This window comes from Chlamydotis macqueenii, chromosome 9, assembly GCF_036417535.1.
Source record: "Chlamydotis macqueenii isolate bChlMac1 chromosome 9, bChlMac1.mat, whole genome shotgun sequence".
In the NCBI taxonomy this organism is placed as follows: domain Eukaryota; kingdom Metazoa; phylum Chordata; class Aves; order Otidiformes; family Otididae; genus Chlamydotis; species Chlamydotis macqueenii.
The window spans coordinates 17,739,703-17,762,843 of record NC_141564.1 but is presented as its reverse complement, the minus strand read 5'-3'; the positions used below and the strand labels follow the sequence as shown (position 1 = coordinate 17,762,843).

The window sequence follows — 23,141 nt, the reverse complement described above, 5'->3', positions numbered from 1 at the left end:
GGAAGGGGGTGACCCCCCCCCAGAGCTCCGGTGAGCAGCTGATGGCTCCCTGCCCGTAACAGAGACGCCTGTGCAGGCAGCGTGGAGCCAGGCGTCTTTATTGGCCCCTGCGGCGGCTGTCAGACGTTGTTGGGGTTGTAGCACAGCATGTTCAGCTTGATGTTCTCGTCCCAGTGACGCAGCAGCAGGAACAAGTGCCTGGCCGCCCCTTTGAGGCAGCCCACGTCCACCCCCTCGGGCAGCCGCTGCGCCTGCAGCCACGCGTCCGCCTTGGCCGCCACCAGCTCCCACTCCTCGAAGAAGCCGGCGCAACGATGCTCTAGCCAGGCCAAAGCCACCGCCGTGGCCCAACTGGCGCTCTCCACGTCCTCTGGCCCCACGTCCTGCCAGCTCACGCCGGCTTCGGAGGGGGCGGCGGAGTGGGGGCCGGTGTCGGACTCGGAGCCGTGCCCGCTGTCTGCCTGCGCCCACACGGCCGCGCTGGGCACCTCGGAGCAAGTGCTGTGGGACGGGGGCGAGCCGGGCCGCGGGGCTGCGGCGGGGTCCTCGCCTTCCTCGCCACCGGGCCCTGCCTCGGGGTTGCTCCTGGCCCCTGGGGATGCGGGGCTGAGGCTGGCTCGGTGGGAGGCGTAGGGGGACGCCCGGCGCAGGCGATCCAGTGGGATCTGCACCACTTCGGAGAAGCTCTCGGTGAGCTGGAACGGCCCCCGGGCTTGCTGCAGCTGCACCTGCAACCGAGGGGTGGGCAGGTGAGGGACGGGTAGGGGTGCAGACCTGCCGTGGCCCCCCGGCACTCAGTGGTGGGGGCTGCAGGAGTGTCCCTGGGGCACAGGGTCTGTCCAGTACCCCCTGCAAAAGCCCCCAGGACTTTTCAAGGAGGCAGCAGGGCTGGGCAGGAACCCACCAGGTTTGCATCCTCAGCCGGGTGCCGCTGCTGGTGTCACTGGACATCGCCTGGGCTGCTCGGCTGTGACCCAGGGGCCTGCTCGTGTCCCCCGCGCCCCCCCCCCCCCCCCCCGGTGGGATGGGGACGGAGTCCTTACCAGCGGGAGGTAGTCGTGGCTGGCGTGGTTGCTGGAGCGCTCGCTTTCCGGGCTGAGGCACTGTGGGCGCAGGGCCAGGCTGGGCCCCCTGCGCCTGGCCAGGCTAAACCTGTGGGACAAACGGGGGAGTTAATGGGGCGGGGGGCAATTCCCAAAGGGCACCAACCACTGTACCCCCTTACACCACAGGAGCTGGCAGGGGACGTTGGCCCCGCAGCACCCAAGAAGGGGCACTGTCCCCCTCTCCCCACAATGTGCCATTTTTTGGGCCCCCGCATCCCCCCAACCACGCAGCCTCACCTGGAGCCAGCGATGCTCTCTGTGGATTTCTGGGAGCCCGTGGAGGTGGTGGAGGGGCTGGTTGGAGGCCCTGCAAGAGGGGAGAGCTCAGCATGGCAGGGGCCGTGAGGCACCCAGGGCTGCGCCCCGGTCCCCAGCGCCTGTAAGGGCCGTCCAGCCCCCGTGCCCTGGGCAGCAGACACGGGTGCAGCAGACGCTCCAGCTCTCCGCTGCCAGCAACAGGGTGCTGGGTGGGGCACCCCTTGTCCCCCACCATCCAGCCCTTGGCCCCCTCCACCTCGGACGCACCGTTGGAGCAGTTCTGCTTTTCCCAGCCGTAGGTAGGGGAGGAGATGCTGGCTGGAGACCCAGGGGTCTCATCTTGCTCTGCAAAAGACCAAAGTCCTGAGGGTCCCTGGGCCCCCAGGACCCTCATGGCCCAGAGCTGCTATGCTGCCCCTGGACTGTGGGTCAGGGACAAATGCGGCATCTTGGGCATCCAGTGCTCCAGCTGGGACCAGCCCCACGCAGCCATGAGCTGAGGGTCCCAAGGAGGGTCGCTGGCCCGGATCAGTACCTGCAGTGATGGGGGCGTCGTCCTGCCCCTCCGCATCCCGCTGCTGGCCCAGACCCGCCGAGGAGCTCCTGTGGTGCCAGCTCCCTGCCGCAGCAGCTCGCGGCTGGCTGGCCGAGCCGGCTGCGAGGGACGGTGCCACCTCAGCCCTCCGACCCCTTGCTGCCCCCTCCCCAGCATGCCAAGCTCCCCGGCCATACCTGTGCCCCACACTTCGGGGGCCGCAGGCAGGGCTGCCTGCGTGGCACCGTCCACGGGCACCAGACGGGTGTAGAGAGAAGGCACGTTGCAGGCTTTGCTGGTTTGCACGGCTTTCAGGCGAAACCGGCGGGCGAAACCTGCCCGGAGCGAGGCGGTTAGAGGTGGGGGGATGCCAAGGCTGCACCGGGGCGGTGGGGGGGACACTCAGCAGCACCCACCCTGCTCCAGCTCGGCTTCCCGCTGAGCCGTGTTCTCATTGTCCCGGATGACGGAGCGGGCTGCCAAGCGGTGCAGTGGCTTGTCCCAGGCCTTGCCCACCTGCCGTGGGGGGTCCTCCCTGCCAGCTCCCTCCCGGGGCTGCAGCAGTGATTCCAGCGAGGCCGTCACTTCCCAGGACACCGGCTTGCCGGCTCGCAGCGCGTGGATCACCACCTGGCAGCGCAGGGGCAGGCCGCCATCGCCCAGGCTGGGCTCCCCCGGCTCGGGCACTGGCGAGGCACTGAAGAGGTAGGAGGGCTCCACCAGCATGTCCCAGTCCAGGTTGGTGGGTGAGAGGAGATTGTCTGGGCAACAGCAAAATGTGGGCTTAGCGATTCAGGGGGCACCCGGCTCCATCCTCGCCACCCTCGTCCCCCGGGAACCAGCACGCACTTGATTCCACCGCACTGGGCTGCATTCGCCGTGCCCGTGGTCCCAGCTCGTCCAGCCGCCCCTCCAGGGACTGGTTCCTCTTCTGCGACACCTTCTCCAGGGCCTGGCACAACCGATGAGCATCCAGCTCCCCGTGCGGCGAGGAAAAGCTGCGGCCGGCCAGGGCGGCGCGTGCCAGCGCCTTCTTCCGCCGCGCCAGCTCCTCCGCGCTCAGGGCCGCCGTCACCTGCAGCGAGGGAGAGGCTGACGGCCAGCCTGGCAATGGCACCGGCACCGAGCCCAGACTGCGCCAAGCCGTGATGGGGCACCTGCGGCCCTGGCCGGCTCTGTTGGCCGGAGCCACTGGCTGACGCCCAGCCCCTCCGCTCTGCGGGCTGGCACCCAGCAGCCTCCCAGGGCGACGGGCGATGCTCGCCAGGCTCCTCACGCACGCGGGAAGGACCGACGGCACCGAGACAGGAGTTTGCAAACATCCCTGGGGGCTGGCTCAGGCTGACGCCGAGGCAGGAGTTGTTCACAGGGTTTTTCTGCATGTTTGCGAGGGTTTTTTTTTTTTGCTTAGCTCAGTTGCTCAGGCTGGATGATGCTCCGGCGGGATGCGGTCCCCAGCGCAGAGTGATGTCCCCGCACTGAGGTGCTTCACCTAAAAGCTAGGGCAGGGCAGTGGGGCCCATGCCACCTCTCGCCCCAGCAGCAGGGAGCCGGGGGAGGATCGTTTACACTGCAGGGAAATCACTTACGCTTGACATTTCGGCAGCAAAGGCCACCAGCTGTGCTGTCGCGCGGCGGGAGCGGGTTACCTAACCCGTGCCACCGGGAAGGAGCGTGTCCTGGAGCTGGGTGACAGCTGGCCTCACCCGGCCTTGGGGCTACCGTCACCAGGGAAAGGGGGGCTGCCGCTCCCCATCCCAGCGACCTGGCTGGGTTTTAAGCCCAGGTACGAAGCAGCGAGGACGTGGGCCATCACTAACAAAGTGTTGGGCAGCGTTGGCCGAGGACTGAAGGAGCTGGGCAGGTGCTCAGCCGGACCACCTCCTCCTCTCCAGCTCGGCAGGTTTGTACCTGATGCTGGCCCAGCTATTTTCACTTGATTCCTGCAGCATCAACGAGGATCTGAGCTGGCTAGGGGGTTTGTTAGCCACCCAGCTGGCTACCGGCCCGCAGAGTTGGAGGACTGGCTTCTTGACCCCCCCTGTTCCATTCCAGTAGGATAAAACCACCTGAGGAACCTCCTTGTGGCACCCATGGCTGACCCTTGCTTAAAATCCAAGCTACAGCACTCTGGTTTCCAGCCCAGCGGCCACATGTCCAGGCACGATGGGGCAGCCAGACCCCAGCTAAGCCGGGAGCAACCCCCCCGTGCATGAGCCCTTGCACCCCATCGGCATCCTTACCTTGGTGCCAGCTGGGGCGGAGGGCAGCGGGGCAGATTTGGTGGAGGACTCGCAGAGGGACAGGCTCTTCTGGCCCTGCTGGGAGGTGGCATCGGCACCAGGGGCCGAGGAGCCACCCTCGGGGGCCACGTCACGGGAGCCGGTGGACTCGCTGCTGGTGGAGCTGCGGGAGGGGAGCCCCCGGCTGCGGTCGGTGCTGACAGAGCAGTGCGTCAGGACATACTGCTCCTGGATGTAGGAGGGCTGGTAAATCCGCTTCCAGATGTCTCCCCCCGAAACGAGATCCGTACCTGCCCGGCGAGCACACACCACATCAGCCCATGGCTCCCACGCCTGCCCCCCACCCCAGCCCTGGGCCCACTCACTCCGCTCTGATGCCTCTGTGCCGGCAGAAAGCTCCAGGGAGGCACCGCCGGATCCTGCGGTGCTCCAGGGTGGCCGGCGGCTCTCCCCAGGACTGGGCACCTCCTCCCGGGAGGGGAAGGCTGAGCCCCGTGAGCCCTGGCGAGCCCCTTCCCGGCCCTGGGGGAGAGAGGGCACTGCTGTCAGCCCCCCTGGCACGGGGAGAAGCTGGCAGCACTGGGATTGTGCCGCCCTCCCCGTGCCAAGGCAGCGTGGGGTGCGATGCTGGTCGTACCGGCGGGCGCCTGTTGCGGAAGCGGGCGATGCTGTAGAGGACGCAGTAGCTGACGAGGCGGTCGCCGGGATAGAGGGTCGGGAGCTCGGTGGGCGAAAGCAGAGCCTCCATGCTGTCGGGGACGTACCAGTCGATGGTGATGTCACTGACAGCCGGCTCGATCGCCTTCTTCAGGGACTTGATCAGCTGGGGCGGGGAGAGGAGTCTGCGTTGGACACCGTGGTGGCCCCCATGCCCCCTGCACCCCACCATCCCTACCCGGGTGTTACCTTGGGCTGCAGCCTCTCGGCTGGGCTCAGGAACTCGGCGCGGCCCCGGCTCACCTTGGCCATGCCCTTCAGCAGCCGCCGGCACGCGCGCGGGCCCATGCCGAAGCTGAAACACCTGCGGGGAGAGCCGGGAAATGCACGGCCGTGGCCGGGCCAGTGGCGAGCCCTGCAGCCGGGATGGACGGGGTGGGGTTTTTGATAGCCAGAGACGCCACCCTGGCCACTTGCCGGGTCTGAGCGCCACGGGGGGAGCCGAGCCAGAGGGGCTGGGGGATGTGATGGGTGAGGGACACCCTCGGGGCTGGTGGAGGTGAGATTTGGGGCTGCAGAAGGAGAAATCAGTGGGAACAGCCCAGGGATCACGGAGAGCACCGTGGAGCCAGTGCCGTACCTGATGGTGCTGGCCTGCCTGCGCACCAGCCGGAGGATCCTGCCCATGTTGCCCGCAGCCGCGTCGGTGAAGAGGAAGAGCTGGCGGGGGTAGCCGTGGTGGAGGGGCTGCGCCAGCGCCCAGCCCAGGGCCGCCAGCAGGTTGGTGCCGCCTGCGTCCGCCCGTAGCCCGCCGAGGTGCTCGCCGGCGCGCCGCAGCGTCTCCTGCCCACGCGGACAAGCGGTCTCGCAGCGGTCCTTCCGCTCGCCAGCCCCAAGTCCGTGCCAGGGAGCCACGGGATGGGGGACTGAGAGGGGCTGGTGGGGAGCTCGGCCCGGCGGCACTCACGTTGCTGCAGAGGCGGCTGGACGGGAAGAGCGGCTTGACGTCGGCGCCGAAGCCAGCGATGTTGAGCAGTGTCCCGGACGGGAGGCTCTTCAGGGCCACCAGCAAAGCCTCCTGGGGTGACAGTGGGGACCGGGGAGGGCTGCTAAGGACCGGCCTCCCGGGGAGCGTCCCCGGCCCCACGGTCCTGCCTCACCTTGACCTTGTCGAGGTCGGGGCCACTCATGGTGCTGCTGCGGTCGACGAGGAAGAGGACCTCACGGGTGACACTCTGCAGGTCCCCAGGGACGTCCTCTGCCGCCGGGCAGAAGTTCAGCATCAGCACGGGGTTGGGGAAGATGTCTTTGTGGAAACGCTTCTGCACAAAAGCCACCTGCGAGCCAGGCGGGGTCGGGGCTTTCTTGTACCCCCTGGCCCGTGGAGAGGTCTTCCTCGTCCTCCCTCCCACTGCCTCCCCCCTTCCTCCTCCTCCTCCTCCCTGCCGGGCTGGCAGCCGCCATGCCCCGTCACCTGTCTCTCGCCGCTGCCATCCTTCCTGGCGATCCGCACGTAATCCCGGCGGCTCCGGACATGGGCCTCGTACTCGGGGTATGTCATGGTGCCGTCCTCCATCACCAGGTGGGGGTGGTGGGGCTCTGGGGGGCACAGGGGCATTTGGAGCAGCCCTATGCCACAGGGGGTTGGGGGATGCTCTGGACGGTGCCCCGTCTCCCCCAAACCCGCCAAGGGCACTGTTCCCCCTCACCGCAGGGGTAGAGGATGATCTCCAGGTCCCTGTCGTAGCAATGGGGCTCGGCCAGGGTGACGCAGGTGGTGGTGGCAGAGCTGGCCCAGGGGTCGGCGTCGGCTCGCAGGGCATGGGACGGGCTCTCCAGCCCTATGGTGGGGAGAAAGCAGTGGGGTGGCCCCTTGTGCCCCTCACCTCGGCCCCCCCACCCACCGGGCTCCATGCTTGTGCCGGACCCGGCACCGCAGCAGTGGCTGCTCCCTGCCAGCTCTAATGGGATTAACTGGGCCGTTGGCCAGGAGCGCATCCTCACCGCCCCACATCCCCTCCCCATCCTCACCCATCATCTCCCCCGTCTATCGCATCTCTCTGGGGAAGGAAGCTGCCGACCCAGAGCTGCCCAAAACCATGCATGGGGTGACTTTGGGGGGGGTCACAACCCCGAGGGTGGGATGGGGAAAGGCTTATTCACAGGCAGGGAGTGCAAGAGGCTGCCTGGGAAGGGGGCTTGTGTCCCACTTGAAGCACGGTGGGAACCAGGAGGATGCCATCCTGGGGGTTGTCACCCATATTTTGGGAGGTTTTGCCCAACCAACACCATCTGAGCTGCCCCCCTACCTGCCAGCAAGCAGGGGCCCTTCACCAGCAGCTCAAAGGCAAACTCGTAAGGAAAGGGGTTGCAGGGTGGTCCCCGAAAGACATCCACGTTCTCTGCAGGCGCCGGGGGGGACGGCTGGCTCCGGGCACCCGGCCCCCCGAAACAGCTGGTGGGGCTGCGAGGGGAGAGGCAGTGATGGCTCCCACCCCACCTCGCCACTTGCCCAGCGTTGGCATCCCCCCTCCCGGGATGGCGGAGACTGAGGAAGCCATGAAAATCACCATAGGGCCAACCTGTCGTCACACAAGCTTGCCGGCTCGCTCTCGGGGACGGCGGGGATGCGGGGCGCGAGGACGGGCGGCAGAAGGAGGCGCAGGGCCCCGTCCGGCAGCGTGGGCAGCTCCTGCGCCGTGGTCAGGGTGATGGCCAGGCTCTCCGCCGGGCACAGTGTGCCCGTGACGATGATGAAGGTGGAGCGCTCCGTGTCTTCATCCAGGACGAGATGGCCTGGGCAGGGGAGGGAGGCAGGAGGGTCAGCGAAGTTGGGGAAGGGGGGTGTTAAACGCGCTAATTACTCTCAAAGGGGACAACAGAGGTCATGCAAAGGGTACAGATGGGGAAGGGGACGGGGCTGCCGTGGCGCAGGGAGCATCAGCAGTCCTCGTGGAAAAGCAGCAGTGAGGATGAGGAGGCAGGAGGACCCAAGAAGCTCGCCCTTGCCACGGCACTTACCGCCGGCACAGCGGCGTGGCCGGCCGGGGCTGGGGCCGCACTGGAGGCAGCAGTCCTGCGCCCGGTGCCGGTTCTGGACCTGGAACGTCACCAGCCGGCTGCCCACCGCTGCCTCGAAGCCAGCCACCACCTCTGACTCCTCCAGCGGGTAGATGAAGACACCTGCGGATGGGAGAGAGCCCCGAGGCAGATCCCGGCACAGGCACCGCCGTGGCACGGTATAGCCCACAGCAGCACCGCTAAGAGCAGGGCGATTTAAATGCATGAGAGCGGGGCAACAGGCAGGAGGGACCCAGAGCCTCACTAGCCCAGAGGAGGGCAGGGAGCACGAAATCCCCCTCTTCCTCAGCATTGGGAATGTTTTTGCCTGGCCTCACTCTCCTCTTGCCCGCAGGGTGATGCTGGGTGCCGGTGCCCTCACCACCGCTGACCTCCGCCTTCGCCCCCCAAACTGAGCAAGGTTTGGGGGCCAGGACACAGGCGGGCTGGAGATGGGATGCTCTCCAGCACGGGTGTTTTTAGGGGACCATGCAAGCAGCCCAGGTCCCTGCCAGCCGCAAGAGCTCCCCCCTTACCTTCCACGGGCTCCTGGTGGGGGTTGGTGTACACGAGGTGAGCGGTGATGCTCAGGGAATAGCCATTGGCGCAAGCCTTCACCCTGGAGCTCTTCAGGGGCAGAGCCTCCCAGGAGGAGAGGGCGTACAGGCCCGGCATGGTCCCTTGGCGGGCAGCTGCGGGCAGAGGGGATGTAGGCGCTGGGTGCTCGGGGACGGGGTTTGTGGACACAAGCTGCTTTCATCTGTCCAGCTTGCAAGGGGGGAGCAGGTCCCCAGCCCTCCCTGTCCCGGGGATGCTGCTCTGCAGCATTCACAAAACACATGGACCTGGACCCAGGCTTCTGCTCAGACCCCAGCCCATTTGGAAACTGGGTCTGGAGCCATGGAAACCCACAGAGAGCTCTTCCACCCCACGGGTGGCTGGCTGAGGGGCAGCAAAACCACTTCTCGTGGGCAGCAGCCGTCACACGCCAGCCCTGAGTTCTGGCAGACAAGCAGGGACTCCTAGACACAGCAGGTGACAGCCAGCCACATGCAGCCCATCCCTCCGCCACCCCACAGCAGCTCGGTGGCTCCAGAGCCTGCCCAGACCAACTCCTGCACTAGCTGGGAGAGAAGCATCTGCTGCTCCCATCTCCATCCACCCACAGAGGTTACCAGGGTAATTTGTTTAAAAAGAAAAAGAAAAAAAAGAAAAGGTGAGAAGCCCACAGCGTAACTAGGACAAAACAGCGAGCAGTGTTTGCTGGGGGTTTAATAATTAACAACAAGGTCAGCGCTGCACTGAAGAGCAGCACAAAGGAGAAGGCACTGCAGGGGGGAGCCCAGCTCAGGGGACGATGCTCTCTGCTTCTGGGCAAGGGACGCTGCCCAGAGATGGACGCGTGCGGCATCCCACCCTTCAGCAGCATCCATGGGACGAGAGGTGGCTGGGGATGCCTTCCAGCCAGGGCACCATCCCCCTCCACACCTCTCTTCCTCTTAGGAAAACCACCCAGGACCAGCTTCCCAAATGATTGTCCGGGGCCAAGGCACCTCTCTACCATTGCCTTACCCCTTGCCATCGCATATTCGTGTAAAATATTCGGGTCAGCCTTAGCCCTGCCTCTCCGTGGGCAGCATGCACAGGTCCTGCTCCGGGCACAGCTCTGCACCTCCACACCGTGTCCCCCGCCTGCCCCAAGCACCTGCTACCCAACAGCAGCGAGGTCCCTGCATCACGCCGTGTGCCGGCGCTTCAGCATGCAACGTGCCCGGGGCAAGGACAAGGCCAGGTACAAGTGAACCATCTGGTCCCCACAACTCCAGTGGCCTTCCTGTCAGGAACGGCTCGTACAGGCATCGGTAACAGGAGGCTCAGAGTGGCCTCGGCACGCGGTCACGGGGTGCCTCTCCCAGAGCATCCCTGAAAGCGGAGGAGGGCTACATCCTCGGATGCAGCTCCAGGATGGAGTCTGCGGCTGGCACAAGGCAGGGAGCCCCTGAGAAGCACAGAAGTGCATTAGCAATGTGGCTGCATCCCAGGATAAGTCGTCCATTACCCGGAGGGGAGCTCTTTATCTGCTCAATTGGCATCGCAGGGTTCTGCTAGCAGGTCCTGGCCACCCAGCCACCCCCCGCCATCTCCAGTCCTTCACCCCGCATGCAGGATGCTGCACGCCCTGCTGAGCCCCCCCAGTTGCTATCCCAGCACACAAGGCGGCACAAGGGCAACGCACAGCCCGGTTTTCCTCCACACCAGCTGTGCCACCACCGGGAACATCATCAGCCTGGTCCTGCCCCCGCCCCACCACCCAGCCAGGCTCCAGGGACCGAGACTCCCCCAGCCCAGCCACATCAAGCCATTAAAGTCGGATTTCACCCCAAAGCCCTTCTTCCATTTGTTCCCAAGGCACCCAGCTTAATGCTCAGCAACGCGCCTGCTATTTGCCGTGCTGCCCATTGGCCGGGGCACCGCCAGCTTGTTTACCAGGGACTTACCGGAGAAGCCGTCCCGGCTGCTTTTTATCACTTCTCTTTACATTTACCCTCGCAGAGTAAACAGGGCCCATCTGGCCCTGCCACGCTTTGTGCTGGCTGCTCTGATGAATAAAACCAGACCCGATGGTCCTCGCCCCAGCCTCTTCGTCCTCTTCTTCTGGGGTAGGAAACTGTCCCCAGGTACCAGCACGGTATCACCAACAGGTCCCTGGCCCCCTCCCCATGCCCAGCATGGTTGACAGTGCCTTTGCAGCCCCCTGCTCTTCCTCCCTCCCCACCTACCACCTGCAGGAGCTAGTTTAACCAGCACCATCCCTCATACGGAGGGCTTCGCAGCAGGAGCGGGGCTGGGGGCCGCTCTCTGTGCCGGCAGCAAAAAGCCCTCAGCGAAGGCAAGAAGGAGCAAACTCTTCTGTAGGTCAGAATAACTTAACATTTCTCTTCTCACCCGTGGGCAGGTTGAGTTTTCTAGCGAGGCAGCTGCCACACGCCAGGCACCTGAGCCCAGTGGACCCCTCCTTAGCTGCCTGCGAAGTTGTCAGATTTTCACCTGCTTGCAGCCACAGCCGCCTGTGCTGGGGTGCAGCTCGGTCCTGGGGAAGGATGAGGCCAGCGCCGGCACAGGCAAACCCAGTGGAAATTTCCACCGGTGACGGATGTGCAGGCCAGTACCAGAGAAGGATGGAAGGAGAGGAGCCCAAGCATCACTGCCTCTCCTGCTTGCCCGCGTTCCCGCCTGCTTTGCTCGCCTCCCCTCTGTGCTGGACACCCTCGCCTTGCTCTGCTGGGATGGGGCATGAGGGCAGGAGAGCAAGATCCATCCCAACTTTTGGAGCAGGGAGGAGGCCATGGAGGCAGGAGGTAATGGCACTGCTACCTAGTGCCATGGAGCAACCGCTTTGCGGAGAGCCCAGAGTGGAGGAGCAGAGGGGAAAGGGATTTCCACGGCGGCTGGAGGCAAAGGGGATGGGCTGAAGGGGATGGGGTGAAGGGCTGTCCCCAGCCCGAGCCTCCAGCCTGTGGTGCTCTCCCTCGGCTGGCACTGCTGCTTCATCTGCTGGGAAGTTGAAACAGAGCGCAGAGCCGCTACACACACGCGAGCGTGCATGCACACACGCCCCGGCACGCGCACCGTGTCCAGGACCTGTGCCGCTGCTCTTGCCTCCCCGGAGCCGCTGAAACCCCTGGGAAACCCAGCCCCGTGCGAGGGAACAGGAGTTAACTTGCCCTCAATGCATTCTAACACAGGCACCCCCCCAAAAAACAAATGTCCCAGCCCCACAGATTTCCCCAGACACAGACACATCCCGGCGGGGCAGCCCTGTGGAAGGGTCCCGCTGCCCCTCTGGCCACGGGACATGTGTGGCGTGGGCCAGGGCCAGGTTGCTGGCACCCTGGGGCGCGTTCCCAGCAGCTGTGAGAGCCAGCCCTGGCGGGTCCACGCCGGACGGTGATTTCAGCACTTTCGTGGCCCTGCTGCCTCATCTCCCACCTCTCACCCCTCCCGTCATGTGGGGCTGCCCCGACAGCGGGTCTGCGACCCCAGGGCACCCAGGAATTGCGGGATACCCGCAGGGACCCGGGTCACAGCGCTTCCAGACTCCCCCTGCTCCCTGGCCCTTACCTGGAGGAGGATGAGGATGATGATGACACAGGGGCTGCAGGCTCGGCTCAGCACCCTGCCCCGCACAGAGCCCTCTGCCCTGGGGGTGGGTTTCCCTGCCCCTCTGGCTGGGGGGCTGCGGTACCCAGGGAGGAGGATGAGCGGTCCTTCCTCGCCTTTCCCTGCTGCAGGCTCCCTCGCTGGCACTGGCTCCCTCACCGCCCTCGCTCCATCCCTCGCTCCTGTGCCAGCAGCGGAGCTGCTCCAAGCCCAGCCTCGTTAAAGAGACACACTCCCCGGTACCGCCGCCCCGGGGAGGCTCTCACGGGTGGCTCTGGGGGTCTCAGGGGACGGCCAACACCCTCAGAGGGTGACAGGCGCCGACCAAGAGCAGAACCACCGTAGCCACGTCCAGCCAAACTTGGGCCCTGGTGAGACCCCAGGGTGATGCTGTGGCAGCCACAAACGCAGGGTTTGGCTGCCCAGGACACCGTGTGCCCCTCTGCCAAACCCTCATCAGCCAGATGAATTCTCTGGTACAAATACCACGGGCCACAAGTGTCACAACCAGCTTCACTGGGAAAGGTCTCAGCTGCCCTGAGATTGCTGCAAGAGGGTCGGGCACAGGCGGATGCCAAGCATCCACCTCAAACCCAGATGCCCCGGGGTCCCACCGAGGCCATCCTCAGCAGCCTCCACGTGCTGCAGTGAAATCCCAGCCCCAAAGAGCAGGAAAGAGGGAGGATTTGGGAAGAGCCCAGCCCTTGGGCAACGAGCGTGACAACAAGCACCCGTGGGGAGGGTGCAGACAGTCAGGAAATCCTGGCAAAGCCGGGACACGTCTGCTGGCAGGGAGATCTCAGAGCCCGGGGTGCGCTGGGAATCCCTCAGCTGCTACCGCTGGACCAGTATTCTCAGGCGGAACCAGAAAAACCATCAGATTTGGGGCTAATTCCTGCCCTGCCTCTCCCAGGCAGCTCCCTCACTGTGCTATAGATAGGGCTGTGCTGCTGCAGCTCTTTTTATAGAGCACGCAGAGGGGAGCCCCCACCCTCCCGTGCACCGCAAAACCCACTGCTGCAGCCACACCGAACCCAGAGCCCAGCGCAGCCGCACAACCACAAAGCAGGGCGGCAAGAGCAGGCGACAGCAGCGGGGCGAGTGGTCCCTGATCCTCAGCAGGTGATTTCAGAGCGGCACCGGAGCGAGGAGGCCCAGCAGAGCATCATCTCCCCACCAGATCTCACCTCTAAGCTGACCCACGCACCGCTACGGCTTTGGCTCCTCGGCACGGGTTTCACAGGCGATGGCGGGAGCAACAGAGGAAAATCTTGGTGGAAGATGCCCTTGGCTGCAGGTGGTAGCATGGGGTGCACTCCCTCCTCCCAACCCCTTACCCTGCGCTTCAGCCAACACAATTATCCGGCAGAGGAGCACTCTGCGCGTCCCCAGGGTGCTTGCAAGAGCATGCTGAGCCGTGATGGATGCCCCACCGCGCGTCGCTTCCCCTCCTTATGCTGCACGGGGAGAGAGGAGAGCTAGAGCACACAGCTGCTCTCCTTCCCTGTCATTTACGACCGCAGGAGGATGCTAAACCATCTATTATCCCCCCGCCACAACAGACGCCAGCTCTGGGAGCTGCTGGAGGCACAGCGCGTGCCGCAGCACATCCACTCAGCCTGCGGCGCACGCGGGGCTCCCGCTCCCATCGTCACGGCGAGCGTGGTGGCTGCTCCGGCTCCAGAAAAAAAAAAAAAACAACACTGCAAGCTTTGATTTTTCTCGGAGATATTGTTTCTAGGCCAAGCTGAGGCGAAGAAAAGTGTCCAAATGCGAGCGCTGGGTCGGTGCCACCAGCCGGGGTGATGGGGCTTGGCCAGCTGTCTGTGGCCCCGGCATTACGGCAGGAGAACAACCACAGCTCTGGGGACGCAGCCGAGCCTCTCCGAGCCCACCAGCAACGTGCAGCAGCCCCGGGGAGACGCAGACGGGCTCCATCCCACTCCGTAGATGCTCACACCAGTGTCAGACAACAGGCATGCATGTCCCCGCTCCGCACCGTCACAGTTGCGCTGCAGCAGCTTGTCACAGCCACAAATAAACCTGCAAAGAGCTCAGCACTGCTTTTCAGTGGAGCACTGAGCTATGGCCTGCGTTAAACCCTGCAAAGGCAGGCCCAGCCCACCAGCTCTGTTAGGTGCCCTTGAGCCCCAGCCACCCCACGCAGCCCTCACCAGAGGCTGCCGTGCCACCCAAGGGATCAGCCCCCATCTGGGTATTCATCCTCAAATCACCCTTCCCTTGTCTTGGGGCTGGCTAGAGGAAGTATGGGCCACAGAGCTCTTAGAGATGCTGTCAGGCCCTGAGTCACTGCTAAATCCTGGGAATTTATGGGAGGAAACAACCCGAAGCCCGAGGAGGCGCTGAGCGGTGTCAGGCTGGGAGCGACCACGCTCGATGCAGCCGTGGCTCCTCAGACCCAGCTGAGACCTACAAAGCCAGGGAGAGAGGCAGGCATCCTGTTCAGCTCTCTGCTGCTCGTTAATCGGCAGAAATTAAGTGATATCCCGCAAACGGGCAGCCATGGGGGGAAGCCTGGTGGAAATGAGGTGCACCTTGGTTTAACCTGTGCAGCACTGGCCTGCCCAGCTGCGGGGAGTTACAGAGCGGGGAAGCAGCAGCAGATGAAACACCAGCGCAGGCAGAGCCGGCTCACGGAGACATCAGGGACCCCAGGGAACAGGAGCTGGGAAGGCTGCCAGCGCTCCTCCTGCCCAGGCTCAACCAAAGCCATCCCAGGATATGCACTGGGGGCTGCTGGGTTTCCTTTCCATGGCCGAAAATAGCGGGCAGGGGGGATGCTCGCAGGCCCGGGGACCTCACCACAGCCACCCCGGGGTGGGGGGGGACGACGACAGCTGGGCTTACGCAGCAGCTGGCTCGCTGCGGGAAACGAAACCTCGTGGGGTTTCGTTTCCCGAAACCCCCACGCCCTCGCCGCCTCCCTCACCGCGACGCTTCGGATTGGGGTGGGAGGAGCTCAGCAGCACGAAGGGGTCCGGTCAGGTCAGCCGGGAGCAAAACTGGGGTGTGGGGTACGAGGCGGAGGGGGGGCTCCGTCCCCAGACGGGGCAGGGGGAGCGGGGCAGAGCACGGAGGGGGCTGCAGGGGCTGGGGAGAGGTGGGAAAAGGGGGGGCAGCGGTGGGAAGGGGACCGGGCAGATCCCCACGGGCGGCCATGACCGAGCGGCTGCTTCCCTCTAGCGGGGAGAGCCGGGGGGGGGGGGTGAGCCCGCACCCAGCCCCGCAACTCCGGAAGCGCGTCCCGCCCGCACCACGTGCTCGCAGGAGCCGCCGCCGCCGCCCCCGCGGGCACGTGGTGCGGGCGGGACGCGCTTCCGGGACGGTGCGGTGAGAGCGGGCGGCTGCGGGTATGGCCGTCGGGGAGCTGGGTGCGCGGCGCGGGGTGCCCCCGGAGCGGTGCTGGGCCGGCCCTCCCACGCGTGTCTGGCAGGGCAGCGGGAGCTGAGGCTGCTGCGGGCAGCCCCTACCCGACGCGGGGCTGGGTTTTGCGGGGGTGGGGGGTGTGTGGACAGCACCGCTGAGCCGGAGGGCGGTGCGTCACCCGAGAGAAGGCGTGGGAAGGGGACGTCAGCGCAGGGAGGAGCAAAGAAAGGGAAACTTGTGGGTTTTTGTGTTTTTTGGGGGGGCGTTCAGCTTTATTCCGTACCCACAGCACGAGATCCCGGTGACACGCAGCGATGGGGAGACCCAGGAAGGAGCCCACCGGCACCTCGTCCCCTCGGCCAGCCACGGCCGCCTCCAAAACCACCCCGGCCGCGCCGCCACCGCCTTCCAGTTCGGCCGCCCGGGCCAAGGCAACGGCTGCGGGCGGCCGATCCAGGAGCGCTTCAGCCGCCGGCCCCAGCCAGGGACAGGGGGCAAAGCCAGACTCCTCTCAGCCGAAGCCCACAGCATCCCGCAGAGCCCGAGGAGATGCCGGGGACCAGCACAGAACATCTGCCAGGAGTTGCTCTGCAACCCAGAAGCAGCCAACCAATGCCAAAGGAGCCACTGCTCCAGCCAAACCCAACCCACGTCCACAGAAGAAGCAGCCTGGGGCTGACCCGAGCGGGGCGTGCGGCCGGTTCCTTCCCCCACTGGAGAACCAGGACATCCCGTGGGTGGAGAGGGAGACTCGGGGCCAGCGGAGCAACCCTAAGTGGTATGAGTGGCGGGAGAACCGCATCACTGCTTCCGTGGCCTCCAGGATTGCCAACAGCAAGTTCGCCAACGGCAAGACGGACGAGGTGCCCCAGTCCTATCTGAAAGCAGTGGTGAGCTCCAGCCCCGGGGTGCAGACGCCTGCCATGTCCTGGGGGGTGCGTAACGAGAAGGCGGCCGTGCAGGCCTACGAGCAGCTGAAGTCGCAGGCGGTGGGCAGGCCGGTGCAGGTGGAGGATTGTGGTCTCTTCATTCACCGGGAGAAGAAGTGGCTCGCTGCCAGCCCGGATGGCATCATCAAGGAGGCGGCCACGGGGAAGGCCCTGGGGCTGCTGGAAGTGAAGTGTCCCTACAAGCACAGGAACAGGACGGTGCGCGAGGCCTGCAAGGACAAGGACTTCTGCCTGGAGGTGGATGGGGATTCCTATGCCCTGAAGAGGGATCATGCCTACTTCACCCAGGTCCAATGCCAGCTGGCGGCTGCCGGCTTCCAGCGGGCCGACTTCGTGGTGCACACCACCAAGGAGACGGCCGTGGTCCCCGTGGAGTTTGACGCCGAGTTCTGGGGGCAGACGGTGCCCAAGCTGGAGAAGTTTTACACCGAGGCGGTGATTCCCCACCTGGAGGAGAAGGCGGGCGGCTCTGTCTGGGCCAAGGAGGAGTAGACCTCACCCCTGGATGCTCGCTTGACTGCACAAATCCAGCTTTGGCCCCAAGATAGAAATTACACCTGGTTTTGCTGTTGTTCTTGGACCATTCGCTGCCTCTGCCCCAATCCAACTGCCTCAGGACCGAAACTCGCACCAGCAGGACCCTGCCTTGGTAAGGGTTCCCTCAAACAGTGGCTTCTTCCTGCCCCAGCCGGGCCAGCACTTGGCTTCCAGTGCCTTCTTGTCCTGTCCCCCCCACTGCATCCGTTTGACCTGACGGCACTGCCCAATGGAAGCTGGCACGCCTCTAAATCTGCAGGAGAAGCCAGTGATGCCTCTGTGCTGGAATAACACTTATTTTCTGGAGAAAACTGGATCCCTTGGCACCTCAACTGCTGTCGGGACTAAATCATAACGCCACTCCGGAGGGGAGACAGAGCCAGGGAAGGTTTATCAGAGCCCAAAGGCAAAACACAACTTCTGAGCTAAAAGGGGAAGTGCCTTAAGAGTCGCAGCAAGGGCACGTGGACACCCCTCCTCCCTGAGCCGCCGGACCCGCTGCTGCTGTGGAGTAACCCGTGATGCTCACCAGGAGTTGGCTGCAGCCTTGGGAAGATTGTGCCCATCAAAGAGGTCGTCCCCCAGCCCATGCATCTGCAGAGGACCTTTCTGTGGAGCGCATCCGTGCACTCCAGGGTGGGGAGGTGGTTGTCACTCTCTTAAATACAAGATGCACTGTCCTGTTTGTTCCCTGTTGTTTGTGCAGCTCCATGTTTACCTTGGGGGGTGAGGGGACCAGGGCTGGGTGGGATCCCCACACCAGGTGCCCTCCCAGCCACAGCGGAAGGGGAGTGCTTGCATCTCAGAGGGGGGAGACCTGCAACCATCAGACTACACCAAAGCCACCACATTTATGGCAAAAAGTACTTTATTATATACATCAGACTCCAGCCAAACTCCACAGGGCAAGGACCAGAATTTGCTATTTTACATATCAATACAAAGGAACTATAAAAACATAAAGCACTTTTGGGGCCCAGGCTTTCCACAGGAGGAGAGAGGCACAGGGACGAGCCTGGGGGCTGCTGAGCGACAAGGGGGCTGCCCTGCACCCTCCCCCAGCTGTGGTCCCACAGTAACCAGATGTGCAAGTAGGAAAGAACCCAGTTAAGAAACAGAGTCATAGGGACTGGCAAAGGGTGGCTGTCCCAGTTCCTGCTGCGGGCAGCGGCGCGCCAGGGGCCGAGCCAAGTGTCACCGGACAGGAGCGGGGTCTGCGTCCCCCAGAGAAAGTGCAGAAGGCACATGGGCCAGGCTCTTTGGAGGGGCTGTGAGGAGGTGGGATCCAACAGTTAGTGTGCACAGGGCCCTGGGAGATCACACACACCGCGCAGAAGGGACATGGGGAGGGGGAACCTTCCACTGCCAAACTTAACCAGGGCCTGGTTTCCCGTGTCTCCGGAGCAGCCGTTGCATAGCAGAAGGGGCTTAGGGCCCACTCTTGACAAGTCATCAGATTTCACTCTACACGTCCAGGAAAAGAAATCAAAACAAAACAACTTTTGTGATGGAGGGAGTGCTGGGAAGCAAGGCCTTCCCAGCTCCTTTCTCCATCCCAGCTCAGGTCTCCAGCTGGTGCTGAAGCAGGTGCTTCACCAGACAGCCCAGCAAGCAGGAGATGGCCACAGGATACAAGCTTTAGTTGTTCTAAACTGGAAGTGGAAAACATGGAAAGCTAACCAGACCACTCTCCTGCTCCCTTTCCAGAGGGCTCCCAGCCCTGCCATGGCCAGCTCCCAGGATAACTGTTCCATCTCCTACCAGGAATCCCACCCTCCCTTCGTACAGAAGACCCCAGTGCATGGGGAAAACGTGAACCAAGGAGGGCAGCTCAGCAAGAGCAGCCTTAGTAACCATCAAACAGAAGATGCCTTTGCCGCCCCTGACCCAGGAGGGCTACCCTGCGGCTGCGGGCATGGCAAACAAAACCAGAGCACCACAGGCCAGGGGAAGGACCTCCCCTGCGTGTCCTACAAGGCCAATGAGCTAGAGGTGGATGGCTCCCCCAGTAACGCCGAGACACAGAGCCCCAGTCTGCTTCAGGCATCAGCAGGACCGACGTCCCTTCCCCTCCCTGGAGGGCAGGACGCTACACGGAGAGAGCTCGCCTGGGCTGTACCTGCTTGCTGGAGAACTTGGGTCACCAGGGCTTTGCCATCACACCCCACCCGAAGGTCCGAGGCAAGGAAAGGAAAACAGTGAGGAAAAAGGAGGAAGGGGAGTCACATCTTGGGATAAGTGTAAGCTTCCACCATACCACAGAAAAACTACTCGGACTAGGTTCTCCTCGGCTGCCCTGGGGGAAAGGCACTGAGCCAGCTTTGTGCGAGGACAGAGATGTTTCCGAGCGACCTAGCGCGTGGCTGGACCACCCTCTGCCCCCCTCCAACACTTCTGGGGTAACTGAACTCCGCGGTTAATGCGATCCTCAGGGAGGACACGTGCGGCAGCTTCCAGGAATCAGAAGTGCAAGGGGGGCAGTCCAGCCCCGCGGCCCAGCCCCTCCCCGCCGTTACTGTGCATTGATTGTCTAGCCAAACCAGGCTACAGTCTTCGGTTTAAGAAGGGGACCGCTGGCCTCCCTGCTCTGGAAGAGCTTCAGTCACAGAACCGCTTGCGGGGCACCGTCCGAGCTCGGTTTGAGCGGCGAATCTCCTGCTTCGCGTCGCGGCATCGCTGGCAGATGAAAACCTCAGGCACGTTGGATTTGCGGATCTTAGCACAAGAGAGGTGGATCCAGGTAGCGCATTCGTTACATTCAATCATGGGCCTCCCTGCGAAGGGCTTCAGGCAGAAGCAGGTGATCAGATCCCAGGCATCGTCGTCTGGTCAAGGAGAGACACTGGTTAGACACCACCGTACCTGCTGTAGATCCAGCTGTGGCCAGACCAGCCCACAGAGGCAGAGCCTCCACGGGTACAGCTCCACTGGCGTTAAATGGGAGAGGCCCCTACTCACCTTCTGCTTTGGTGTTGGGAGCTGCTGCGAATTCAACTGCTGAAGTTGCAAAAGGCGAGGGGGAAAAAAAAAAAAAAAAAAAAAAAAAAAAGAGAAAAAAAAGTAAAGACCAGATGAGCAAGGAACCCCTACACCCCACCTCAGGCACTCTTCAGGTCTGTACCACTTGCTGTGCGCTCCCTCAGACACTCACCACTACGCTGCGGGCTCCCTCTGCTTGTGTCTTCCCCTTCGCTTTGGTCCAAGGTACTACAAGAACTGGGGCTTTTCCTCCCTGCAGAGCAGGGTTCATGCTCCTGTAGCTGAGGATCCTCTCCTGCTGGCTTCTCGGTCCCCTGCGCTGCATGCACCCAGTCCTTCTCCTCCTTCATCAGCTCCTCCAGGAGGGAGTTGGGCTGGGGGTCTCCAGCCAGGTTGGGGGAAGGCTCCGAGAGCTGCTCTTTCGTGGGAGGTACCTGTCCCTCCAGCGCAGCCAGCTCCTTCACCCCATCCTGCTCTGCCCCAAAGCCCTTCCCAGCGCCCAGCGGCACCTTCTTCTCCACCTCCTGCTCCAAAACAAGTTTCTTTGCTGGTGGTTTCTTCCGTTTGGTTTGCTGGGGCCGGACATCGTAGAAGGCAGCGGGGAAGGCAGGGCAGCTCACGAGCAGGCTGTTGTCCACAGCCCCCCTGGCCATGGCATTCCCGCTCCTCCCGTCGTCCGTCACAGTGTGGCAGTCAGAGGAGTGGGACGAGGCCCAGCTATCGCTGTCCTGAGTGCTCCCCGTGCTGTTCTGGGGACTCATGCTGCCTCCGTGGGTCCAGGGCTGATTCTGCAAGAGGAGAAGGTGCAGGATTAGCATGGGATGCCACGGCACAGACATTCAGGGTGAGGGGGAAGGGGCTGGGGATGGAGAACGACTCTCCAGGTGAACAATAAGGAGCTGAGTCTGCAACCAGGCCTTCTGCAGGAAAACAAGCCCACTTACCTCTTCAGGGTAGGGGATGTAGCCCGCGTAGGCCAAAACGAAGGTGCAGAACTGGTTGAAGTCCTCCACGGTTCTCTGTCGTTTCTGCAACGGCTGCAACAGACGCCACGTGTCGGTTAAACTCCCTGGACACCCCCCCACCTGAGCCTGGTATCGTGACTGACCCTGGCACGTTATACAAGCAGATTACATTTAGGTCACTCAAACATCGCCCATCCCGAAACCCATCTGCATCATCTGGCTCGACAGATGCCACCCTTCCCTTAAACACCCAGGTCACGGGGGGGACACCCCGAAATCACAGCAGCCGCCCGGCAGAGCCCGAGGCAGAGGCCGGGGAGCCCCAGTGCCGGGACGTGTGTGTGTGTCCCCCACCCCCCGCCCACAACCGGCTGACTCAAGGCCAGAGGGAGAAGGCGGCGGGGCTGGGAGGGTGCCTGGCGATTTGGGCTTCCCCCGGGCCAGCCGGAAGAGACCGGCGCCGGTCGGGACAAGGACCCGGGAACCCGCGGGCCTGCGTGCGGGACCGCCGGGAAGGGCCGGCACCCCCCGAACTCGGGGCGGAGGAGCAGGAACCCCCCCCCGCCCTGGGGACCGAGGGGAGACCCCGGGGCCGGGCGGCGCAGCTCCCCCCAAGGGAAGGCGGCCGAAACCGGGGGAGGGGGCGGCCCCCCCGGACCTCCCCCCCCCACCCCTCCGCCGCCGCCCGTCCCCGCGCCGGGCACCTGATGGCTCCCAAGATGGCGCCGCGCTCCCGGTCCTGCCCCAACTAGCCGCCGGGAGGGGGGGGGCGACCCCACCCCCGCACACCGACACCCCCCACACGAGCAGCACCCGTCCCAGCACGAGGGACCCCCCCCCCCCAGCCCCGGAACACAACGGCCCCCCCCCATCCCCCGTGCACCCCCCTACCCGGTACCCCCGCAGAGGGCGGCACACGGCGCGGCACAACCCGGCCACGCAGGTCCCCGGCCGCGCCGCCGCATCCCCACGGACCACGCGTGACGCCACCGCACCCCCCTCCCCCACGCACTCCCCAGGGGCACCTTCCCCCGCCCGCGCCCACAGCCGCCCCCCCGAGGGCTCCTCACACACAGACAGAGCCCCCCCTGCACACACAACACACACAGAGCCCCCCCCGCAAAGCCCCCCTCGACACACGGACCCCCCGCGCACACTCTCACGACCCCTCCAGCACACAAACATTCGCGACTCCCCCACGCACACAGACACACATACAGAGAAGCCCTCCCCCGCCCTGGGAGCCTCTCGCCCCCCCATCCCCGACACACAGGAGCCCACCCCCTCCCCCACTCACAAACACAGGAGCCCCCCCCCAACCACACACACACACACACACACACACACACACGAGCCCCCCCCAACCACACACACACACACGGGAGCCCCCCCCCCAACCACACACACACACGAACCCCCCCCAACCACACACACACACGAACCCCCCCCCCAACCACACACACACACGAAACCCCCCCCCCCCAACCACACACACACACGGGACGCCCCCCCCTCCCAACCACACACACACCCACGGGAGGCTCCCCCCCACACACAAACGAGCCCCCTCAACACACACACGGGAGCCCCCCCCCAACCACACACACACACACGGGAGGCTCCCCCCCACACACGCACATACACACGAGGCCCCCTCCCCCCCTTAGAAGCACACACACACGAGCCCCTCCACCTCCAAGCGCACAGAGGAGGCCCCCCCCCAAACACACACAGGAGCCCCCTCCCCCTCACAAACACACTCACAGAGCAGCCCCCCCGCACCTCTCAGCGCTCCCCCACGGGGACCCCCCCCTCACCTCGTCGGGCGCGGGGGATCCGGGGCTGGGCACGGGGCTGCTCCCCGCCGAGCGCGGCCCTCCGGGGGGTGCGGCCCCGCGCCCCTCACCTGCCGCCTCCCCACCGGCGCTCATGCCGCCCGCCCCGCCCTGCCCTGCCCGGTGCGGCCGGTACCCGCCGCCGTGCGGAACCCGGCTCGAGCGCCGCCCCGGCCGCAGGGGCGGGACCACCTGGTGGCGGGGAAGGCGGGGGCGGGGCCTCCCGGTGTGAGGGGGCGGGGGGCGCCTCTACCGGGGAGGGGCCCGGCCTCCTGCCCCCGCACAGCCCCGGGGCACCGGTACCCCACGCGCAGGGTCCCCGCACCCCCCCCCCATCTCCCCTTTCCCTGGCTGCCAGGGGCCCCTCTTTGCTCCGCCCCCCTCAGCCCCGGTTTCTCGCAGCCCCCAAACCACAACCGGACCCAGCCCCAGGTTCGCCCCTGCTCCGTGCCCCGCACACGGGGGCGG

At 64.7% G+C, this 23,141-nt stretch overlaps 3 protein-coding genes across 7 annotated transcripts; 1 reads left to right on the top strand and 2 right to left on the bottom strand.

Moving 5' to 3' along the window:
- Nucleotides 1–82: 82 nt before the first annotated feature.
- VWA5B2 (von Willebrand factor A domain containing 5B2) lies at nucleotides 83–12,117 on the bottom strand. Of its 2 annotated transcripts, none has more exons than XM_086754473.1 (22): nucleotides 11,982–12,117; nucleotides 8,396–8,551; nucleotides 7,821–7,982; nucleotides 7,370–7,595; nucleotides 7,109–7,263; nucleotides 6,509–6,640; nucleotides 6,274–6,398; nucleotides 5,960–6,136; nucleotides 5,767–5,877; nucleotides 5,440–5,642; nucleotides 5,049–5,163; nucleotides 4,780–4,965; nucleotides 4,508–4,664; nucleotides 4,143–4,432; nucleotides 2,749–2,974; nucleotides 2,316–2,660; nucleotides 2,097–2,234; nucleotides 1,900–2,019; nucleotides 1,632–1,709; nucleotides 1,344–1,413; nucleotides 1,044–1,152; nucleotides 83–728 (listed from the first exon to the last, which is right to left on the bottom strand). In XM_086754473.1, exons 2-22 carry the CDS (start codon nucleotides 8,532–8,534, stop codon nucleotides 120–122), a joined length of 3,873 nt encoding a protein of 1,290 aa, XP_086610599.1. In that variant the 5' UTR covers nucleotides 8,535–8,551; nucleotides 11,982–12,117; the 3' UTR covers nucleotides 83–119. The 2 variants fall into 2 exon arrangements, with proteins under 2 accessions (XP_086610599.1, XP_086610600.1); XM_086754474.1 differs by having other exon boundaries at nucleotides 7,382–7,595.
- Nucleotides 12,118–14,991: 2,874 nt separating this feature from the next.
- On the top strand, nucleotides 14,992–17,579 carry LOC147599706 (uncharacterized). 4 transcript variants are annotated; one of them, XM_086755073.1, is made up of 2 exons: nucleotides 14,992–15,055; nucleotides 15,697–17,579. In XM_086755073.1, the coding sequence occupies exon 2, from the start codon at nucleotides 15,722–15,724 to the stop codon at nucleotides 16,847–16,849; it is 1,128 nt and encodes a 375-aa protein (XP_086611199.1). In that variant the 5' UTR covers nucleotides 14,992–15,055; nucleotides 15,697–15,721; the 3' UTR covers nucleotides 16,850–17,579. The 4 variants fall into 4 exon arrangements, with proteins under 4 accessions (XP_086611199.1, XP_086611198.1, XP_086611200.1 ...); XM_086755072.1 differs by lacking the exon at nucleotides 14,992–15,055 and adding an exon at nucleotides 15,320–15,391; XM_086755074.1 differs by lacking the exon at nucleotides 14,992–15,055 and adding an exon at nucleotides 15,348–15,371.
- Nucleotides 17,580–17,744: 165 nt separating this feature from the next.
- On the bottom strand, nucleotides 17,745–22,778 carry LOC104475579 (PHD finger protein 13). Its single transcript, XM_086754598.1, has 5 exons — nucleotides 22,656–22,778; nucleotides 20,818–20,910; nucleotides 20,046–20,661; nucleotides 19,853–19,891; nucleotides 17,745–19,719 (listed from the first exon to the last, which is right to left on the bottom strand). The coding sequence occupies exons 1-5, from the start codon at nucleotides 22,767–22,769 to the stop codon at nucleotides 19,493–19,495; spliced, it is 1,089 nt and encodes a 362-aa protein (XP_086610724.1). The 5' UTR covers nucleotides 22,770–22,778; the 3' UTR covers nucleotides 17,745–19,492.
- Nucleotides 22,779–23,141: the final 363 nt, after the last annotated feature.